Source organism: Salvelinus fontinalis, chromosome 22 (assembly GCF_029448725.1).
Source record: "Salvelinus fontinalis isolate EN_2023a chromosome 22, ASM2944872v1, whole genome shotgun sequence".
Classification (NCBI taxonomy): Eukaryota; Metazoa; Chordata; class Actinopteri; order Salmoniformes; family Salmonidae; genus Salvelinus; species Salvelinus fontinalis.
Window position 1 is genome coordinate 15,822,819 of NC_074686.1, and position 19,866 is coordinate 15,842,684.

Below are 19,866 nucleotides of genomic sequence, written 5' to 3' on the forward strand. Positions count from 1 at the left end.
TAGGTATGTTTTTCATATCCTCTGAACAGTATTCACCTCCCAGCAGTGACAATACTTATACAGTAGGTATGTTTTTCATATCCTCTGAACAGTATTCACCTCCCAGCAGTGACAATACTTATACAGTAGGTATGTTTTTCATATCCTCTGAACAGTATTCACCTCCCAGCAGTGACAATACTTATACAGTAGGTATGTTTTTCATATCCTCTGAACAGTATTCACCTCCCAGCAGTGACAATACTTATACAGTAGGTATGTTTTTCAGGATTTTGCTGGATTTGATTTTAGTTTCAGGAACCCAAACAGCAGATGTTCTTGAGTGATGTCAAAGGGAAGATACCAACTGTGTGTGTCTGTGCGTGTGGTTTTGATTGTAAATCAGGAAGGATTACTGAGTTTGTCTGTCTGAATACTGAGAGGAGAGAGAGATGGTTGTGTGTGTGTGTTGTGTGTGTGTGTTAGCCTTCTACCCCCTCATTTTACCCCCTTATCACACCGAACATAGCTTTTTTTTTTAAACCTCACGACTGGTTGTGATACAGCCCGGGATCAAACCAGGGTCTGTAGTGACACCTCTAGCACTGAGATGCAGTGTCTTAGACCGCTGCGTCACTCGGGAAAATAAAAACATTTAGAATACTGCTGTGCTGTGCCAGGACAATGGCAGTTGGCACAATTCATTTATGCTCAAATAAAAGTTGCTTATCCTCTAAATCACGTTTTAACTTTAATTGGTATCATGATCATGGTACATAAAGGACATAAAATACACAATGCAGTGTGATATCCACCGAAATTCCTTCCTTCCTCTGTATTAAATTGAGACGGATTGATCTGATCAGACAGTCAGTTTTCTGCCCATACCTCGCCCTTGGTACTGGAACCAATCAAGTTGGCAGCGCTGGATTACGACGACCATATCTGGCCTGTCATCATAGTAAGGGCCAGTTAGTTGAAGTGGAAATCTATTTTCTAGGCCATGACACGCCTGTGTCATGCTGCAGTGTGTCTGCAGTTCATTAGGCCTAACTGCAGTTAAGGTATAGGGATGAACTTGTTTGTCCTGTCCCTGGTTCCATTTAATGTGTTTGTTGTTTGCTGTCTGCCTAATGCAATTTCTGTAACCAGTCTTGAGGCAAATTCATTTGAGTGGGGCCAATTGGACATGCCCCTGATCTTCAGTTCTGTTCTGAAAATAATATTTGTTGTCCTTGAGGAGGATTGATGTTCAAAGTAAAGTTAATATCTGTGGCAATGTAATGGCTTCATCGATTATATTCATATTATTTTTCATCCATACAGAAGAAAAAAACTTTTGTCATTAAAATCCACCACTCTCCACACCTAAGTAGGGCCCATGTAGCCTAGCCTTCAAATAGTCTGCTACCCCTTTGCTAATCTGGATCAGTTTTCATAGCCTATCGTTAGGGGTCGTTAGGGGACGTGAAAATGGAAGAGCCAGTTCATACCGTGACAGCTGTGCAAATACAGTGGGTAGACATGGGATTCACCCCAGTCTGTCGCCCCGGTTGGCATGCACGAACAGCAGTGCCCGACTACTAGTGCCGAATGCCGATGGCATTGCAGGGATGCCAACTCCTCGCCTGTAGTGTTGTGAGGGCACGAAACGGCCCCGCCTACTGTTACAACTCTGCCTTTTCATTGGTCCAACGTTGGTCAGGGCGAGCGCTACAAACCTAAACTGCAATGCACATGATTTTCGGTACGAGCGTGGGGTTGTGTAGCCTGTGTTTGCTACATTAGGAATAATGCCAAAGTGAAAAATATATAGTTCATAAGGTAGACAGGAAAGACATTTTCCGTAAAGCACTGTCAAATTCATTGTTTTAGTGATCCAGTGTACCAAAAGTTCACGTTGGAAAGCGGAGCTTCTCCTTTATGCACGGATGGAGCGGCGCAGTTAACAGACAATACATAGGATTCCGTTCAAGTAAGTTTTTCTGAGGTGAGTAGATTTACTCTCTCGTGTATTTAGACTAGTTAAGACATCTGTCTGAGAGTTCCTTATCTTTTTAGCTAGAGCAGAGTGTGAGCTCGACGAGTAGGCTAGATCACTTTGCGCCTTTATTCAATAATAACGGAGTAGAGATTGAGTGAGAACGGCTTCTAGTAGGGCAGTGGTTTACTAAACGACAGTGATACACACTTAAAGAAATAGTCAACTAAACACTACATTATTTATGTGATTTTTTTGCCTTAGTAAAACAAATTATTTTATGCATCTATAAAATCATGTTGTTCATATCCACATCAAATGCCTTGGAATTTGATTTAATTGATAGACTCCACGATCTCGATACTGTCCGCGATATCGTGAGGCTAAACGGATCATAATTGAATCTCTCTAGACGTCTCGGTAAACATGTTTCCTCCTGGGTTTGTCGACCACTTTCTCTCGATTTGCTTTTGACCACAGGGTGGTGATGTGAATGTCCTCATCACAGAGCCGCGGTGTGGAGCGCAGTGGTTGGGATTTAGGACAATAGGTTTTACATGTCCTCTTAGCGATTCGAGAATAGGAGGAGTGGAGAGTTGCTCCAGAGGAGTGTGTGGGATTGTGATTCACAACGTGTTCTAGACAGGCGAGAAGGACACACACACACACACACACACACACACACACACACACGCACACATTTAACTCAACTCTCATGGACTGAGTGAAGTGGGTCAGCAAGCAGGGATTTCAGAACTCCTCCTGCAGGTTTTGGAGAGGTCAGGGGGCATTAGGCCATTGTCAAATTCAGTAACTGGGCTTTGTTTACTAGATCAAATCAAATTGTATTGGTCACGTACACATGGTTAGCAGATGTTATTGGTCACATACACATGGTTAGCAGATGTTATTGGTCACATACACATGGTTAGCAGATGTTATTGGTCACATACACATGGTTAGCAGATGTTATTGGTCACGTACACATGGTTAGCAGATGTTATTGGTCACGTACACATGGTTAGCAGATGTTATTGGTCACATACACATGGTTAGCAGATGTTATTGGTCACATACACATGGTTAGCCGATGTTATTGGTCACGTACACATGGTTAGCAGATGTTATTGGTCACGTACACATGGTTAGCAGATGTTATTGGTCACGTACACATGGTCAGCAGATGTTATTGGTCACATACACATGGTTAGCCGATGTTATTGGTCACGTACACATGGTTAGCAGATGTTATTGGTCACGTACACATGGTTAGCAGATGTTATTGGTCACGTACACATGGTTAGCAGATGTTATTGGTCACGTACACATGGTTAGCAGATGTTATTGGTCACGTACACATGGTTAGCAGATGTTATTGGTCACGTACACATGGTTAGCAGATGTTATTGGTCACGTACACATGGTTAGCAGATGTTATTGGTCACATGCAGATGCTATTGGTCACGTACACATGGTTAGCCGATGTTATTGGTCACGTACACATGGTTAGCAGATGTTATTGGTCACGTACACATGGTTAGCCGATGTTATTGGTCACGTACACATGGTTAGCAGATGTTATTGGTCACGTACACATGGTTAGCAGATGTTATTGGTCACGTACACATGGTTAGCAGATATTATTGGTCACGTACACATGGTTAGCCGATGTTATTGGTCACGTACACATGGTTAGCCGATGTTATTGGTCACGTACACATGGTTAGCAGATGTTATTGGTCACGTACACATGGTTAGCAGATGTTATTGGTCACGTACACATGTTTAGCAGATGTTATTGGTCACATACACATGGTTAGCAGATGTTATTGGTCACATACACATGGTTAGCAGATGTTATTGGTCACATACACATGGTTAGCAGATGTTATTGGTCACATACACATGGTTAGCAGATGTTATTGGCCACATACACATGGTTAGCAGATGTTATTGGTCACATACACATGGTTAGCAGATGTTATTGGTCACATACACATGGTTAGCAGATGTTATTGGTCACATACACATGGTTAGCAGATGTTATTGGTCACATACACATGGTTAGCAGATGTTATTGGTCACATACACATGGTTAGCAGATGTTATTGGTCACATACACATGGTCAGTAGATGTTATTGCGAGTGTAGCGAAATGCTCCGACAGTGCAGCAGTACCTAACAGGTAATATGTAACAACTCCACAATAAAACCTAATATCTAACAACTCCACAATAAAACCTAATACACACAATCTAGTAAAGGGATGGGATGAAAATATATAAGTATAAAATATATGGATGAGCAGTGACAGAGCGGCTAAGATGCAATAGATAGTAAAGAATAGATAGTGACGGATACAGTATACATTATAAACCAGTTGTAAGGCTAGAGATCACTGCCCATTCATCATTTTATGGGGTTGGTGGAAGGATTCGGTATCTTATCCATTTACTCTTTGCATTCTCTCACAACATAACCAAGTGATAATAGAATGGACAATCAAAAGTAGTACCATGCGATAACACAGGTTACTACAGGTCTGTCCTTCCTCATATTGCTTGTCCTGGTATGATGCACTCAGGAGTATATGTAAATATCATGTTCTCTAGAAGGCATTATAAAAACCATCCTATAGCCCACTGCTATGCACTCCACTCCAGCTGCATGTACTGTTTTGAGAAAGTCGCCTTTAAGGTTAGAGTGTTTTCTCTGTGGAGAACGGCTTGCTCTGATGTAGTTAAACTGAAGTGCTTTGCTCCATTGCCAGGGCATATTCATTTTATTAAGCTGTTTGATGGTAAGACTCAGGATGATGGGAGGGTAGAAGCAGGATGCCAAGGCCTAAACCAGCCAGCATGGCTGCTGCCAGACAGTCCCAGTTCCCAGTCCCTTTCTCACAGCCTTTCCAGCGCTTTCTCTCTTTCACTTTCTCTCACTCTCTCTTTCCTGCTTCTCTCTTTCACTTCTCTCTTTCTTTCTTTTTTCTTTCAATCTCTTTCTTTCTCCCTAAGTCCTCCTCATTAAATAAGTTATTATAGTATTGTGGTCTGGAGTGAATTCAGACAAACCATTGCATGTTTTTCACTGTGTTCTGCTGCTCAATGCAACACAACAGGGCTCCTGAACACAATGCAGTGTGACGCCATAGATTGCTGCAAGGAACGTCAGTCCTCAGCTCTTTTGTATGGTCTCTAATGGTGTAATCAGTAGCCTACACCAAGCACTGTGTGTGACTGTGTGTGACTGTGTTGGTGTGTGTGATCAGTAGCCCACTAAGCACAGTGTGTGACTGTGTGTGACTGTGTTGGTGTGTGTGATCAGTAGCCCACTAAGCACAGTGTGTGACTGTGTGTGACTGTGTTGGTGTGTGTGATCAGTAGCCCACTAAGCACAGTGTGTGACTGTGTTGGTGTGTGTGATCAGTAGCCCACTAAGCACAGTGTGTGACTGTGTGTGACTGTGTTGGTGTGTGTGATCAGTAGCCCACTAAGCACAGTGTGTGACTGTGTGCGACTTTGTTGTTGTGAGTGATCAGTAGCCCACTAAGCACTGTGTGTGACTGTGTGTGACTTTGTTGTTGTGAGTGATCAGTAGCCCACTAAGCACAGTGTGTGACTGTGTGTGACTGTGTTGGTGTGTGTGATCAGTAGCCCACTAAGCACAGTGTGTGACTGTGTTGGTGTGTGTGATCAGTAGCCCACTAAGCACAGTGTGTGACTGTGTGTGACTGTGTTGGTGTGTGTGATCAGTAGCCCACTAAGCACAGTGTGTGACTGTGTGACTGTGTTGGTGTGTGTGATCAGTAGCCCACTAAGCACAGTGTGTGACTGTGTGTGACTGTGTTGGTGTGTGTGATCAGTAGCCCACTAAGCACAGTGTGTGACTGTGTGACTGTGTTGGTGTGTGTGATCAGTAGCCCACTAAGCACAGTGTGTGACTGTGTTGGTGTGTGTGATCAGTAGCCCACTAAGAACAGTGTGTGACTGTGTGTGACTGTGTTGGTGTGTGTGATCAGTAGCCCACTAAGCACAGTGTGTGACTGTGTTGGTGTGTGTGATCAGTAGCCCACTAAGAACAGTGTGTGACTGTGTGGGACTTTGTTGTTGTGAGTGAACAGTAGCCCACTAAGCACAGTGGGTGACTGTGTGTGACTGTGTTGGTGTGTGTGGTCAGTAGCCCACTAAGCACAGTGTGTGACTGTGTGTGACTGTGTTGGTCTGTGTGATCAGTAGCCCACTAAGCACAGTGTGTGACTGTGTTGGTGTGTGTGATCAGTAGCCCACTAAGAACAGTGTGTGACTGTGTGGGACTTTGTTGTTGTGAGTGAACAGTAGCCCACTAAGCACAGTGGGTGACTGTGTGTGACTGTGTTGGTGTGTGTGGTCAGTAGCCCACTAAGCACAGTGTGTGACTGTGTGTGACTGTGTTGGTGTGTGTGATCAGTAGCCCACTAAGCACAGTGTGTGACTGTGTGTGACTTTGTTGTTGTGAGTGATCAGTAGCCCACTAAGCACTGTGTGTGACTGTGTGTGACTTTGTTGTTGTGAGTGATCAGTAGCCCACTAAGCACAGAGAATCAATACAAAGATGAAGGTCAAGGTGAAAGATTAACAGGAAACTGAAAACGCTCAGTGTTTTAACACTCAGAAAAATTATACAAGAGGTGGCCTAAAAAAGTCAGTACAATGACATTTTACTTTTTGTACTGAGCTCTTCAAGAACACCCTACTTTCAGTTCTCTGCGTAGATCAGTTTGTGTGTGTGTATGTGCTCTGGTGTGTGCTTCCATATGTGTGTGGTTCTTACTTTTTAGGAAATTGTTGGCCTTGCATTCTTTAAAAAAAAGAGTGTCTTTTAGTTTTCACAGCTGATAGTCATTTCATAAGGATTGTAGCATACATGGTGCCCAGCAGTGTTGTAAGGATGCCCAGCTGGGAGAGAACACTGATTCCCAGAATGTCCTACAAATCTCTACTTCCTGAAGGGAGGTGCCAAACTGGACCTACCCAAGCTCAATTGTTACTATCCAAATTCCTTAAATTAGAAATAAGATTTCAAACCACAGCCTCAATTGTAATATTCATCTCAGGAAGTAAAGTTCTTGTTCTTGATTCAGACCACATCTCTGTTGTTGTGTTAAGTCTATAGTCCATAAAGCAGGTTTCATCCAGGCTTCTCCCAATCAGTCAGGGAAGGTTTCTCCACGATCTACAGTCACCTGACCTGGCTTTATTTATCAGGGTTATCTGATCCAGAGATGTTACCCCTGTCTTGTTATCTCTCCGCTGGCCTGTCTCTCGTGTCCTGACACGTCCCTCCATGACAGAGGCATCCCTGAGGGGTAAAGGTATTTCTGGGGGGGTGGAGTTGGGAGTTTGAGAAAGGGATTTTTTGACATTCCTCTGGAGGGGCTGCTTAGACATTAGGGGAGGTAAGGAATGGGGAGGGATGTTAATCTAAATTAGGGAGAGGGGATGTTGTACATTTTGAGGGAAGGGATAGAGGTGGGAGTTAAATGAGAAAGGGAATGTTTTGATATTCCTCTGGAGGAGCAGCTGTGATAATTAAAAAAAATGTTTTATTGAACCTTTATTTAGCTAGGCAAGTCAGTAAAGAACACATTCTTATTTACGATGTGTGCCGCCCTATTGGTCTCTCAATCACGGCCGGATGTGATACGGCCTGGATTTGAACCAGGGACTGTATTCACACTTCTTGCACTGAGATGCACTGCCTTAGACCACTGCGCCACTTGGGAGCCACTCTGGAGCAGATGAGACAATAGAGTAAGGGGGGGTTGGAATTTTGGGTTGGAGAGGAGAAGACGGGACATTGGGATTGGGTTTAGGGGGTTGGATAAGAAAGATAATATCAGATATTCCTCAGGAGAGGAGAGGGAGGTGGGGAGGGGAAGGCAGGATGAAAGACGGTTCACTCCCTCTCTTTTACCCTCTGCTTTTCCTTCCTAAGCCCAGCGGGACGAGGCGTGTGTGAGGGAGGGTGGATATATTCTCTCTCCCTTCCCACCACTTTTCCTCCCAGCCTGTAGAGAAGGGAGGACTGAATTAAGTCATCACGGTCATCCATAGTTCACCCTAGCTTGTTAGCATCAAGCGATGGTGTCAACCATGGCATATAGAACAGAGTGCGTTAGCGACTTTGTAAAGTCATGGATGGCAGTACAGTGATGCTAGTGTTCAACCTCTAATGGAACTGGGTCAGAGAGACCTACTGTATGTGTTTCTGTCAGTATCACTACTCTTTATGAATATGTTTATCAGTGTTCATGTGCTGACTTGCTACACCCTCGATTACTTCTGTGATTATTATTATTTGACCATGCTGGTCATTTATGAACATTTGAACATCTTGGCCATGTTCTGTTATAATCTCCACCCGGCACAGCCAGAAGAGGACTGGCCACCCCTCATAGCCTGGTTCCTCTCTAGGTTTCTTCATATTCTTTTGGCCTTTCTAGGGAGTATTTCCTAGCCACCGTGCTTCTACACCTGCATTGCTTGCTGTTTGGGGTTTAGGCTGGGTTTCTGTACAGCACTTTGATATATCAGCTGATGTAAGAAGGGCTATATAAAATAAATTTGATTTGATTTGTTCATAAAGTGTCTCAGAGTAAGAGTGCTAATCTAGGATCAGTTTAGCATTTTACATCATAATAAGTAAGATTACATGGACTGGGGGAGATCTGATTCTGTATCAGAATGCGTACTCTGAGAGGGTTTATGAATATGCGCCCTGGTCTTTGCATGAATATAAGCTCCTGATTTACAGTATATCTGGGTCTTTATAAAGCTTATTGATGTGTAAAGTCTACATGAGCAAGCAGCAATGATGTGTGACTAAACGGATAGCCTGAGCAATGGAAGTCTTCTATTAACTAGTAAAGTGTGTGTGTGTGTGTGTGTATGTTGGCACGAGTGTGCGTGTGTTGCGTTTGGACTCCCTCACAGGATGGGCTGGCAGGTGTTGGGAGTGAAAGGCTACTGGTCCACCCTAGGGCTCTCCCTCCATCCCCTCCATCCCTCCTCTCCCTACGCCCTAGATGAGGATATAGATGGAGGGATGAGGACAGGGGGGTTCCTTCTCTCCTCTCCTCCCTTGTCTCTGAGCAGATGTGTGTTGTCAGTGCAGCCCTATGGGGGGTCTTCCCCCTTAATCCCCAGAGTCCATTGAAGCCCAGCAGTGGAACACACACACTGTCGCTGGCGCTTACCTCTGAACCAGATGTACACACCACTGGGACCACCCCTTGTACCCCTGTCTCTGCCCATTTTGATGGTTCAGTAGAAAGCATGACCTCATTCAGTATTAAGCGTTCTAATAAACAGACATAAGCTGATAAGATGGATGTTTTGTTTTTCTGTTTTCTAATTTCAACCCCAGTTGTGAACAGCTGGGAGCCAGAGGAGAGGTTGGATAAAAAAGATAACATCATCTGTCTTCATGGCCATTGCGTGTTGCTATATGGAGGGGGATTGGGTGGCAAAGAGGGTTAACCTATTCCCCTTGCACTACCCATAGGATTTTGGTCCAAAAGTTGTACATTATATAGGATATAGGGTGCCATTTCAGACAAAGGCTGAGTATACTGTACTTCGGATAACAAGAATGATTGTATCTCCAGTAGTTTCCATCCGGAAGGCTGTCACACAGCTGTACTATGACAGATGTACTGTGTGTGTGTGTGTGTTCGTTTATCCTGAGGCAAAGCTAGCAAACTTAATGGCCCACATTATGAACTAATAAACTCCACACTCTAGGGCCATGTAGTCGACTAGTCGATTGTTTGGTTGACAGGCTGTTGGTGGACCGAGATTTCTTTAGTCGAGCAGTCAGTCGCAAAACATTTTTCATGGAGCACAAGACACCTGTCTGATTGCTGCCTGTCTGAGTGGCCTAATCCATTGTGGAGGCCGTGGGGATGTCACAGTCCATCACTCTAAGACGTGCTACTGAAATTGTATATGGTTATATTATGTAAGAACAATGGTGCAACAGTAATAAAAAATACCTATATATATGTATATATACACTTCTCAAAAAATAAAGGGAACACTTAAACAACACAATGTAACTCCAAGTCAATCACACTTCTGTGAAATCAAACTGTCCACTTAGGAAGCAACACTGATTGACAATAAATGTCACATGCTGTTGTGCAAATGGAATAGACAAAAGGTGGAAATTATAGGCAATTAGTAAGACACCCCCAAAAAAGGAATGGTTCTGCAGGTGGTGACCACACACCACTTCTCAGTTCATATGCTTCCTGGCTGATGTTTTGGTCACTTTTGAATGCTGGCGGTGCTTTCACTCTAGTGGTAGCATGAGACGGAGTCTACAACCCACACAAGTGGCTCAGGTAGTGCAGTTCATCCAGGATGGCACATCAATGCGAGCTGTGGCAAAAAGGTTTGTTGTGTCTGTCAGCGTACTGTCCAGAGCATGGAGGCGCTACCAGGAGACAGGCCAGTACATCAGGAGACGTGGAGGAGGCCGTAGGAGGGCAACAACCCAGCAGCAGGACCGCTACCTCCGCCTTTGTGCAAGGAGGTGCACTGCCAGAGCCCTGCAAAATGACCTCCAGCAGGCCACAAATGTGCATGTGTCTGCTCAAACGGTCAGAAACAGACTCCATGAGGGTGGTATGAGGGCCCGGCGTCCACAGGTGGGGGTTGTGCTTACAGCCCAATGCTGTGCAGGACGTTTGGCATTTGCCAGAGAACACCAAGATTGGCAAATTTGCCACTGGCGCCCTGTGCTCTTCACAGATGAAAGCAGGTTCACACTGAGCACATGAGCACATGTGCTGCCTGCAACATCCTCCAGCATGACCGGTTTGGCGGTGGGTCAGTCATGGTGTGGGGTGGCATTTCTTTGTGGGGCCGCACAGCCTTCCATGTGCTCGCCAGAGGTTTTGGATGAGTTGGACCGCAGAGTAAAGGAAAAGCGGCCAACAAGTACTCAGCATATGTGGGAACTCCTTCAAGACTGTTTCAAAAGCATTCCAGGTGAAGCTGGTTGAGAGAATGCCAAGAGTGTGCAAAGCTGTCGTCAAGGCAAAGGGTGGCTGATTAGAAGAATCTAAGAATCTATTTTTGTTTAACCTCTCTTGGGTACATGAGACGTTAGCGTCCCACCTCTTCAACAGCCAGTGAAACTGCTGGGCGCCAAATTCAAATATAGAAATACTCATTATAATAATTCAGAAAACAAAACATATTTTACATAGGTTTAAAGATTAACTTCTTGTGAATCCAACCACGGTGTCAGATTTATAAAATGCTTTACGGCGAAAGCATACCTTATTTGAGAACATAGCCCAGCAGACAAATCATTACAAACAGTAACCAGCCAAGTAGAAGAGTTACACAAGTCAGAAATAGAGATACAATTAATCCCTTACCTTTGATGATCTTCATATGGTTGCACTCAGCAGATATTCATTTACTCAATAAATGTTCCTTTTGTTCGATAAAGTCTCTTTATATCCAAAAACCTCAGTTTTGTTCACGTGTTTTGTTCAGTAATCCACGGGCTCAAACGCAGTCAAAACAGGCAGACCAAAAAATCCAAATTGTATCCGTAAAGTTCATAGAAACATATCAAATGATGTTTATATTCAATCCTCAGGTTGTTTTTAGCCTAAATAATCGATAATATTTCAAACGGACAATAACGTCGTCAATATAAAAGGTAAATGAAGGTCGTGTGCATGAAAATGCTCTGTGACACTTTAGGGTCTTCTCATTCAGACTGCTCTTACTTCCTCATTTTTCAGAATACAAGCCTGAAACAATTTCTAAAGACTGTTGACATCTAGTGGAAGGCATATGAACTGCAATTTGAGTCAATGGATACTGTAATGGCATTGAATAGAAAACTACAAAACAAAAACTACTTCCCGAATTGATTTTTCTCAGGTTTTCACCTGCCAAATTAGTTCTGTTATACTCACAGACACTATTTTAACAGTTTTGGATACTTTAGTGTTTTCTATCCACATCTACCAGTTATATGTTTATCATATCTTCTGGGCCCGAGAAGCAGGCAGTTTAATATGGGCATGCTTTTTATCCAAAATTCCGAATGCTGCCCCCTACCCTAGAGAAGTTAACTCATTTTTGGTTACTACATGATTCCATATGTGTTCTTTCATAATGTAGAAATAGTAGGTTTGTCCAAACTTTTGACTGGTACTGTATATCTACAGAAATAAGACAGGTCCTACTTTTGTTGCCTGTTTGAGTGTTTGTATAAAAGCTACTGATTCCATGAGCTCCAAGCCTCACGCAACCACAACATGTCGGATAAAGCAGTTTCACAAATATTTTTAATCTTTGCTATGCTGTAATAAAGGGTTTACACTTTTTCTGTCAGAACAGCCTCTCTGGTATTACTGATTGTAACGTCTGCTTCGAACTCACACCCTCAAACACCTAGATCCCCTGAACACAGTTCACTCTCCAGATCACAATCACCTGAATTCTAATCACCTGTTCACAAACCTGTATGTCATTACCACACACTAATTAGTTCAGTTCTTTGCACCGCATCACTGTGAGGTATTGTTTGTTTTGTGACACATGTCTTTCAGAGCTCTGTTTTCCCCGTGATTTACTCCTCCTGTGTATGAGAGTTTTTTGCCTGCCTCACTAACGACGCCTTTTGCCTATTCCCTGCTTGTATTTTAGCCTATCGGATTTCCTGTTATCTACCTATTGCCTGATCTCCCGGACTACGTTACTAGCCTTTTCCCTGCCTGTACTGTTGCCCTTTTGGACCCCCTGTGTATGACCTTCTGCCTGTCCCTGAACCCAGCTACCTGCCTCCTCCTGTGGTCCTTTGCAATAAACATCCGCTGCGCCCTGCGCTTGAAACCAACTCTCTGTCTTCCCTCGTGTTCATTACACTGAAAATGTATTTAGTGTTGTTTTCACTGTCCCAAATTGTCCGAAATATTACATTGTAATCTAACAGCACCTGTTTGTCAAACATAATATGCACGCAGCGCTTGCACCTTACCTTCCTTCTTTTTCTTGATATCTAGTAGTTTCCACAACTAAGTCAAAATGTTTTACACATCTGCCTTCCCCTTTGCCGCCTGAGCAACCAGTAAACATTAATCTGTTTCGAGTTTCTTTTTCATGTCCTCATCCATTTTGCTGTCACGTGTTATGGTGGTCAGAGTTTGTTATAATCAATTTATTGATGTGAATATGATGGGCTATAGGTCAGGACCCATTGGTCACTTGCATTCGATGTGTCACATAAAGAGAGCAAGAGTTGAGGGAATAGGTCATGTTTTTCCTAAACAAATGAAGGATTTCGGTAACCAAACTTTTCAGTCAGAAATGGCTGTAATTATGTCACAGCTTCAGCAACACAGACAACACGATAAACACTGTTGATGTTCTTTGGTGGTCGTGGCAGCAGGGAGGAATGCGAGACAATGGGTGCTAGTCACACAGGCACTTGCTGTCATTTATTTTAACACAGGGCAGCAAGTCTGAGCCCAGCCTGGCACAATCAAATCAATTTCGGTCAGACTCCCTCTAGATTAATTTGTGTGTCTTAATTATTTCATCAAACAGTGCGCTTAAAGCAACAGACAGGTTCAGTGCATATACTTGATTTTATTAAAACACATAGGGTGTGTTTTATATATGGAAAACTACAAGTTTTAAAATCAATTGTTCGAAAGAACAGACGACTCTCGGTAGACCAATATTTTGTTTTGTGTCGGGGACAGCCCTACCACATGTTTGTTAGGCTACTCAATGCCTTCTTTGTGTTGTTTCACTCTTCACTGGTCCCTCTGACATACTAAACTCACCCAAAGTGCTAATGTTGACTTTTAAGCTTCTGGAACCCTTCACTCCCTGCCTTCTCAAAAACACCTCACTCATAAGTCTTCTTCATGCAGGGAAGTACTCTTTCTCTCTCTGTCATTTTAAATACATTATCTCCCCACAGTAACTCACATGCAGGGTGATTATCATAGCTGTTTCGTATGTGTGGCATCGGCACATTAATAATTTAATACCAGCAGCAAGTCATTTCTCCTGACTGGAGCCAGATGTGCTGCTGCTCTTCCTGTACAGCTGACTGGGTAGAAGCCTGAGGCGCTGTAACAGCAGGTGATTGGGTTCACATGGATGATCCCTAATCTGAGCAGCAGGAAGCTGAACAGCCAGCTCACTGAGACCAGAGCCTCCTCAGATTGATCATATCCCCTAGTCTCATCACCTACTGTACCTACCCATTCTCTTGTTTACTTGCTCCCCCTTTATTTCTCTCCTTTCTCTCTTTCGTTCTTTCTTTCTTTCTCCTCGGCATGGTTACCAATTTGAATAGTGAACACTGTTAGTTTCCAGCATTTCAAAGCATGGTACATGGTATGTGCGCTCGCATGTGTCTGTGTGTGTTTGCACGTGAACTTGTGTGTGTGTGTGTGTGTGTGTGTGGCCTGGAGTGGAAGTTTACAGCGGCTGGTATACTGAGCGGTTCACTACAGGGTGGTGATGACTAGTGGTATTAAAGTGAACAGCTGGTGATTCGGTTCAATCCAGTAAAGCTCCATTTACGTCACATAATGGAGCTTTGAGCTTTGGATCGACGAGTCATTTCATCACCATCTTAGTAGTAGAAGGGAAATACGTACTGCATAATAGTATCTCAGGATTCTTTATAAAAACAACAACCTTTATGCTCTTTTTTTGGTCAGCCTCCTCCAACGCCATATTAGAGAATTTGTCAGTACAACAAACCAGCCTCAAAACAGCAGACCACATGTATGGCTTCGTGTGGGAGAGCGTTTTTTGTCTTCGACTCAAGTCCAACATGGCTACCTTTCCAGGGTAGACCTGGAAAGCAAAGCGGTGACCATCCAAACTGGATCAAGACAGCTATTTCTGCCCCAGTGAGTGGTTATTTTAAAGCCCCCCCCCCAAAAAAAGTATTTCTCTCTCGTTGGTGGTAGTGGCAACAGTGATCTGAAATAGCTGTTGAGATAGGGCGTTTTGGATGAACTGAAGTCGAGGGAGAGAGTATGACACAGTTATTGTTTCATTGGATATTAATAATGAATACTCTTGTCACAGTGGCTGTTGTCTCACTGACCCAGTGACATTTTCACAGTGTTCACAGTGTTTGATTTGATTTCTAACTAAAAAGGCTATGTTTAAAATGGCACCCTTTTCTCAATATAGTGCACTACGTTTGACCAGGGCCCTAGAGAATAAGTCTCTCTAACTTGATGTCCGTGGCTGTGAAAGCTGACGTCCACACAAGTCATGGAATAGCGATTAGTCCCCCAATCTGATTATAGGTCATAGGCATCGTCCTTATTGGACAGAGGGAAATTTGGGATTGGGAGTTGTATGGCTTTTATACATTCAGATCACCAGATTACTGTCTGTCTAGGGCATCTGATTTTAATTTTTACATTTGAGCAGTTGGCATTTCACTTCCTTGCCTGAAGTAGGCTGTTAAATTAATTAAATTACATTTATTTTTACAAGTCTGGTTTCATGTTTGATAATGGTTAGAGAGACATAATGACATAATTTTGACATCATTTTCTGGAATTTTCCAAGCTGTTTAAAGGCACAGTCAATTTAGTGTATGTAAACCTCTGACCCACTGGAATTGTGATACAGTGAAATAATCTGTCTGTAAACAATTGTTGGAAAAATGACTTGTGTCATGCACAAAGTAGATGTCCTAACCGACTTGCCAAAACTATGGTTTGTGAACAAGAAATTTGTGGAGTGGTTGAAAAATGAGTTTTAATGACTCCAAACTTAAGTGTATGTAAACTTCCTACTTCAACTGCATATAAACTGGAAAGGTTGCTCGACAACTGCAAGCTTATCCAGCTAACTTCAATTCCTACTAAAGCATGTAGCTAATATTAGCTATTTAGCTAAAGTAAAGGCATGGCAGGCTGCAAATATCAATCTGTTTTCAAAGATTAAGGATTAAATAGTCATGGACAACAAAAAACGACTAACATTTGAACATTGCAGGAGACTCTTTGCTCGTCTTCTGTGCCATCTTCAATAAATGTTATGTTTGTTTCAGAGAACATTCAAATCTCAAAGCACTCCTTTTATCTTGTTTGTATGTACTGTGGGTGTGAAATTCCCGAAAGTTTACAATTCATTCATGCTACATGAGAAGCCCGACATAAGTAGTATGACATCTGGGCATTTAAATCATATAGAACTTTCGAAATGTCACATACTGTAAAACTTACATTTTCACATACTAAAACGGCCTTTTATTTAGGACGCTAGTATGGGTATTAAGACACGGCCAGTGTTATCCAAATCTGTGTGTGTGTGTGTCTCTATAAACAGTATTTTTTTATTTAACCTTTTTTTTTTTAGCTAGGCAAGTCAGTTAAGAACAAATTCTTATTTACAATGACGGCCTATCCCGGCCAAACCCGGACGACACTGGGCCAATTGTGCGCCGCCCTATGGGACTCCCAATCACGGCCGGATGTGATGCAGCCTGGATCCTGTAATCCTCTAGGTTGGTTGTGTTGTTTAGTTAGTTTGACCTCTGACCTCCTTAACCTGGTTCTGTTTTCGCTTTCTCTCTCTCTCACATGTGATGTTGGCTTGTGATCCATGTTCAACTGCACAGACTTTGGTTGCTGCTGGCCTAACACACACCCTGTGGCATTCCCACACCTAAATAACTACATTCCGTTTACTCTTCCCTTAGATGTGAAATTCCACAAAAGAAATTCAGAGCTGGCCGCCCGGCCAAACTGAGCAATCAGGGTAGAAGGGCCTTGGACAGGAAGGTGGTCAAAGGCATCTGAAATTAATCAATTGAATAATGTTATTTAATTGATTCTCAGCTGACTCCTGTTAGTTACCATCCATCCTGCCCTATTGTATAACTCATCACTCACAGTCTAGGCCACAGAAATTCACTCAATATTGATAAAAGCTTGGCTTGTCATACCAAATGACATAGTTGTGTCTCTGCGTTAGATCAGAATATCCACATGACTTGATGTGAGTAACTAACCACTTTGAAGAGAAATCAGTATGCTGTGTCATTTGAAGCTGTGCATGGGTGAACCCTCTGCAGCAATACTTTACATGAAGGTTACCTATATAAGGACTTCTCAATATATTCATATCCCATACATACCACATTCATAAGCAGCACGTAATGATTATACATAACCCCTACCACTGATTATTTTGACCTTCTGTTGGTGCACTATTGACATGACATGGTGGGTGTGCTGAATTACCACTGTCACATGACAGGATGTGTGTCACATGACATGATGTGTGTGCTGAATTACCACTGTCACATGACAGGATGTGTGTCACATGACATGATGTGTGCGCTAAATTACCACTGTCACATGACATGGTGGGTGTGCTGAATTACCACTGTCACATGACATGATGTGTGTGCTGAATTACCACTGTCACATGACATGGTGTGTGTTCTGAATCAATTCAAAGGGCTTTATCGTCATGGGAAACATGTTTACATTGCCAAAGCAAGTGAAATAAAAGGAACAGTAAACATTACACTCACAAAAGTTTCAAAGGAATAGACACATTTCAAATGTCATATTATGGCTATATACTGTGTTATAATGAGGTGCAAAGTTAAAGTACAAAGAAAATAAATAAACAAATATGGGTTTATTTAAGATGTTTGTTCTTCACTGGTTGCCCTTTTCATGTGGCAACAGGTCACACATATTGCTGCTGTAATGGCACACTGTGGAATTTCACCTAATACATGTGGAAGTTGATCAAAATTAGATTTGTTTTCAAATTCTTTGTGGGTCTGTGCAATCTGAGGAAAATATGTCTCTCATATGGTCATACATTTGGCAGGAGGTTAGGAAGTGCAGCTCAGTTTCCACCTAATTTTGTGCACATAGCCTGTCTTCTCTTGAGAGCCAGGTCTGCCTACGGCGACCTCTCTCAATAGCAAAGCTATATTCACTGAGTCTGTACATAGTCAAAAGCTTTCCTTAATTTTGGGTTTTGGGTCAGTCACAGTTTGCAGGTTTTCTGCCACTGTGTACTCTCTGTTTAGGGACAAATAATATTTCCGTGTGCTCTGTTTTTTGATAAATTATTTATTTTAATTTTATTTATCTCATGATTTGGTTGGGTCTAATTGTGAATCACCACTGTCACATAACATGGTGTGTATGCCACATGACATGGTGTGTGCTGAATCACCACAGTCACTCTCTGTTTCCTTATTTTGTATGTGTTTGTGTGTGATCGTAAGTGAGTATTGGGGTAGGGGGTTGGCTTTTTCCTAATAACTCATGTTGAAAATGACAGTTTGTCGTTTCGCTGGGGCAGTTTAGGGATTGAACTATGACAGCTGACCCATATTGTCTCTGTTTTTATGGTAGATTCCAGTCAGTCGCGTTATAGTCGGTCTGCCACATTATTTACTACTTCAGCCTGTATGCCCTGCCATAAAGTTCTTTACACCTACATATGCTGTATGCCCTGCCATAAAGGTCTTTGAACCTACATATGCTGTATGCCCTGCCATAAAGGTCTTTGAATCTACATATGCTGTATGCCCTGCCATAAAGGTCTTTGAACCTACATATGCTGTATGCCCTGCCATAAAGGTCTTTGAACCTACATATGCTGTATGCCCTGCCATAAAGGTCTTTGAACCTACATATGCTGTATGCCCTGCCATAAAGGTCTTTGAACCTACATATGCTGTATGCCCTGCCATAAAGGTCTTTGAACCTTCATATGCTGGAGGAAGTGTACTTTTGGTGGAATAACATTAACTTATTTGGGCGTTATGCTTTTAAACACTGGTACTGTGTTGGCCCTCTGGGGAAAAGGGAAGGCTAATAAGATGTTAGTCTAAAAGCAGTCATCATAGTCTGAACACAAATACAGATAGGCAACTTTCTTTCATGCTCATCATTTAGCTCGAGGGTTTCAGACGCTCAATACACTAAAATGGGAAGTAAGCTGAATGTAATGACACTAACCTTTTTTATGGACCCATTTAAAAGCAGTGTGGCATTTTTAACAGCTCTCAGCATGTTATTGTAATTTCACAGGGCTTTCTTCCCTTCCTCCCTCCCTTCCTCCACCACTTAGAAAGTGTATTAGGCACTCTAATGCGTTCTAAAGGAAATACATAATTGTCTCTTCTGCACCTAGCAGTACACACACACATTATGTTTTTCTATCCTCACGGGGACCAAAAACAAATTTCCATTTCAAATCCTATTTTCTCTAAACCTTACCCTTACCATAGCCTTAATCTGTAACACTAAACCTAACCACTAACCCCTTACCCTAATTCTAACCCTAATTGTAACTCTAAACCTAAAATGCACTTAAAATGTTTTGCCTTGCCTAGCTGCTGTGAAGTAAACCGCCATTGTGCCTTTTCACTGTGAGAGCCTTGGATTTACATGCTCTCCCATTCTCTCTCTGTCCCTGTGTCGGATACTTTCTGATGTTGTGGTGATAAAGATAGCAGCCAGCTATGAATAGAACACTTCTGAAACGTTCAGGTACTGGATGTACAAGGTTCCATTTCTCAAAGGTTCTATTTGGAGACAAGTGGTGCCAAGTGGTGTATGCTGAAGAGCTGTTTGTGTGCGTGTTTGTGTCCTTTCAAATATTTGCATTCTAGGCGCAAATAAATTATATTTTATGACATTGGATAGGATGGGTGTTTGGGCCTCATTTATTGGTCAACCTGTCAATAGGACACAGGAAGCCAGCGAATTAAAACGCTTTTTTCCATCCATATAATAATCCGTGAAACTATCCTGACGAGCCATTTCCTACAGGGCTGTACCATGGGAGAGACTTTGGTCACCACTCGTCTGT

The 19,866-nt window shown here is 42.6% G+C and overlaps 1 protein-coding gene across 6 annotated transcripts in view; it reads left to right on the top strand.

Annotated features, from left to right (window-relative positions):
- Positions 1–19,866, top strand: part of ripor2 (RHO family interacting cell polarization regulator 2) — a 140,961-nt gene that overhangs the window by 55,106 nt on the left and 65,989 nt on the right. For 2 of the 6 annotated variants that reach the window (XM_055876676.1, XM_055876675.1), the window contains exon 1: positions 1,678–1,969. The exons of 3 other annotated variants lie outside the window; for them this stretch is intronic. Coding sequence is in view for 1 of the 3 variants with exons in the window: in XM_055876674.1 (XP_055732649.1) it covers positions 1,903–1,954 (52 nt within the window). In the remaining 2 variants the exon portion in view is untranslated. Of the gene's footprint in view, positions 1–1,677; positions 1,970–19,866 lie in introns of those variants that run through there. One more of the 6 variants, XM_055876674.1, reaches the window with a different exon arrangement.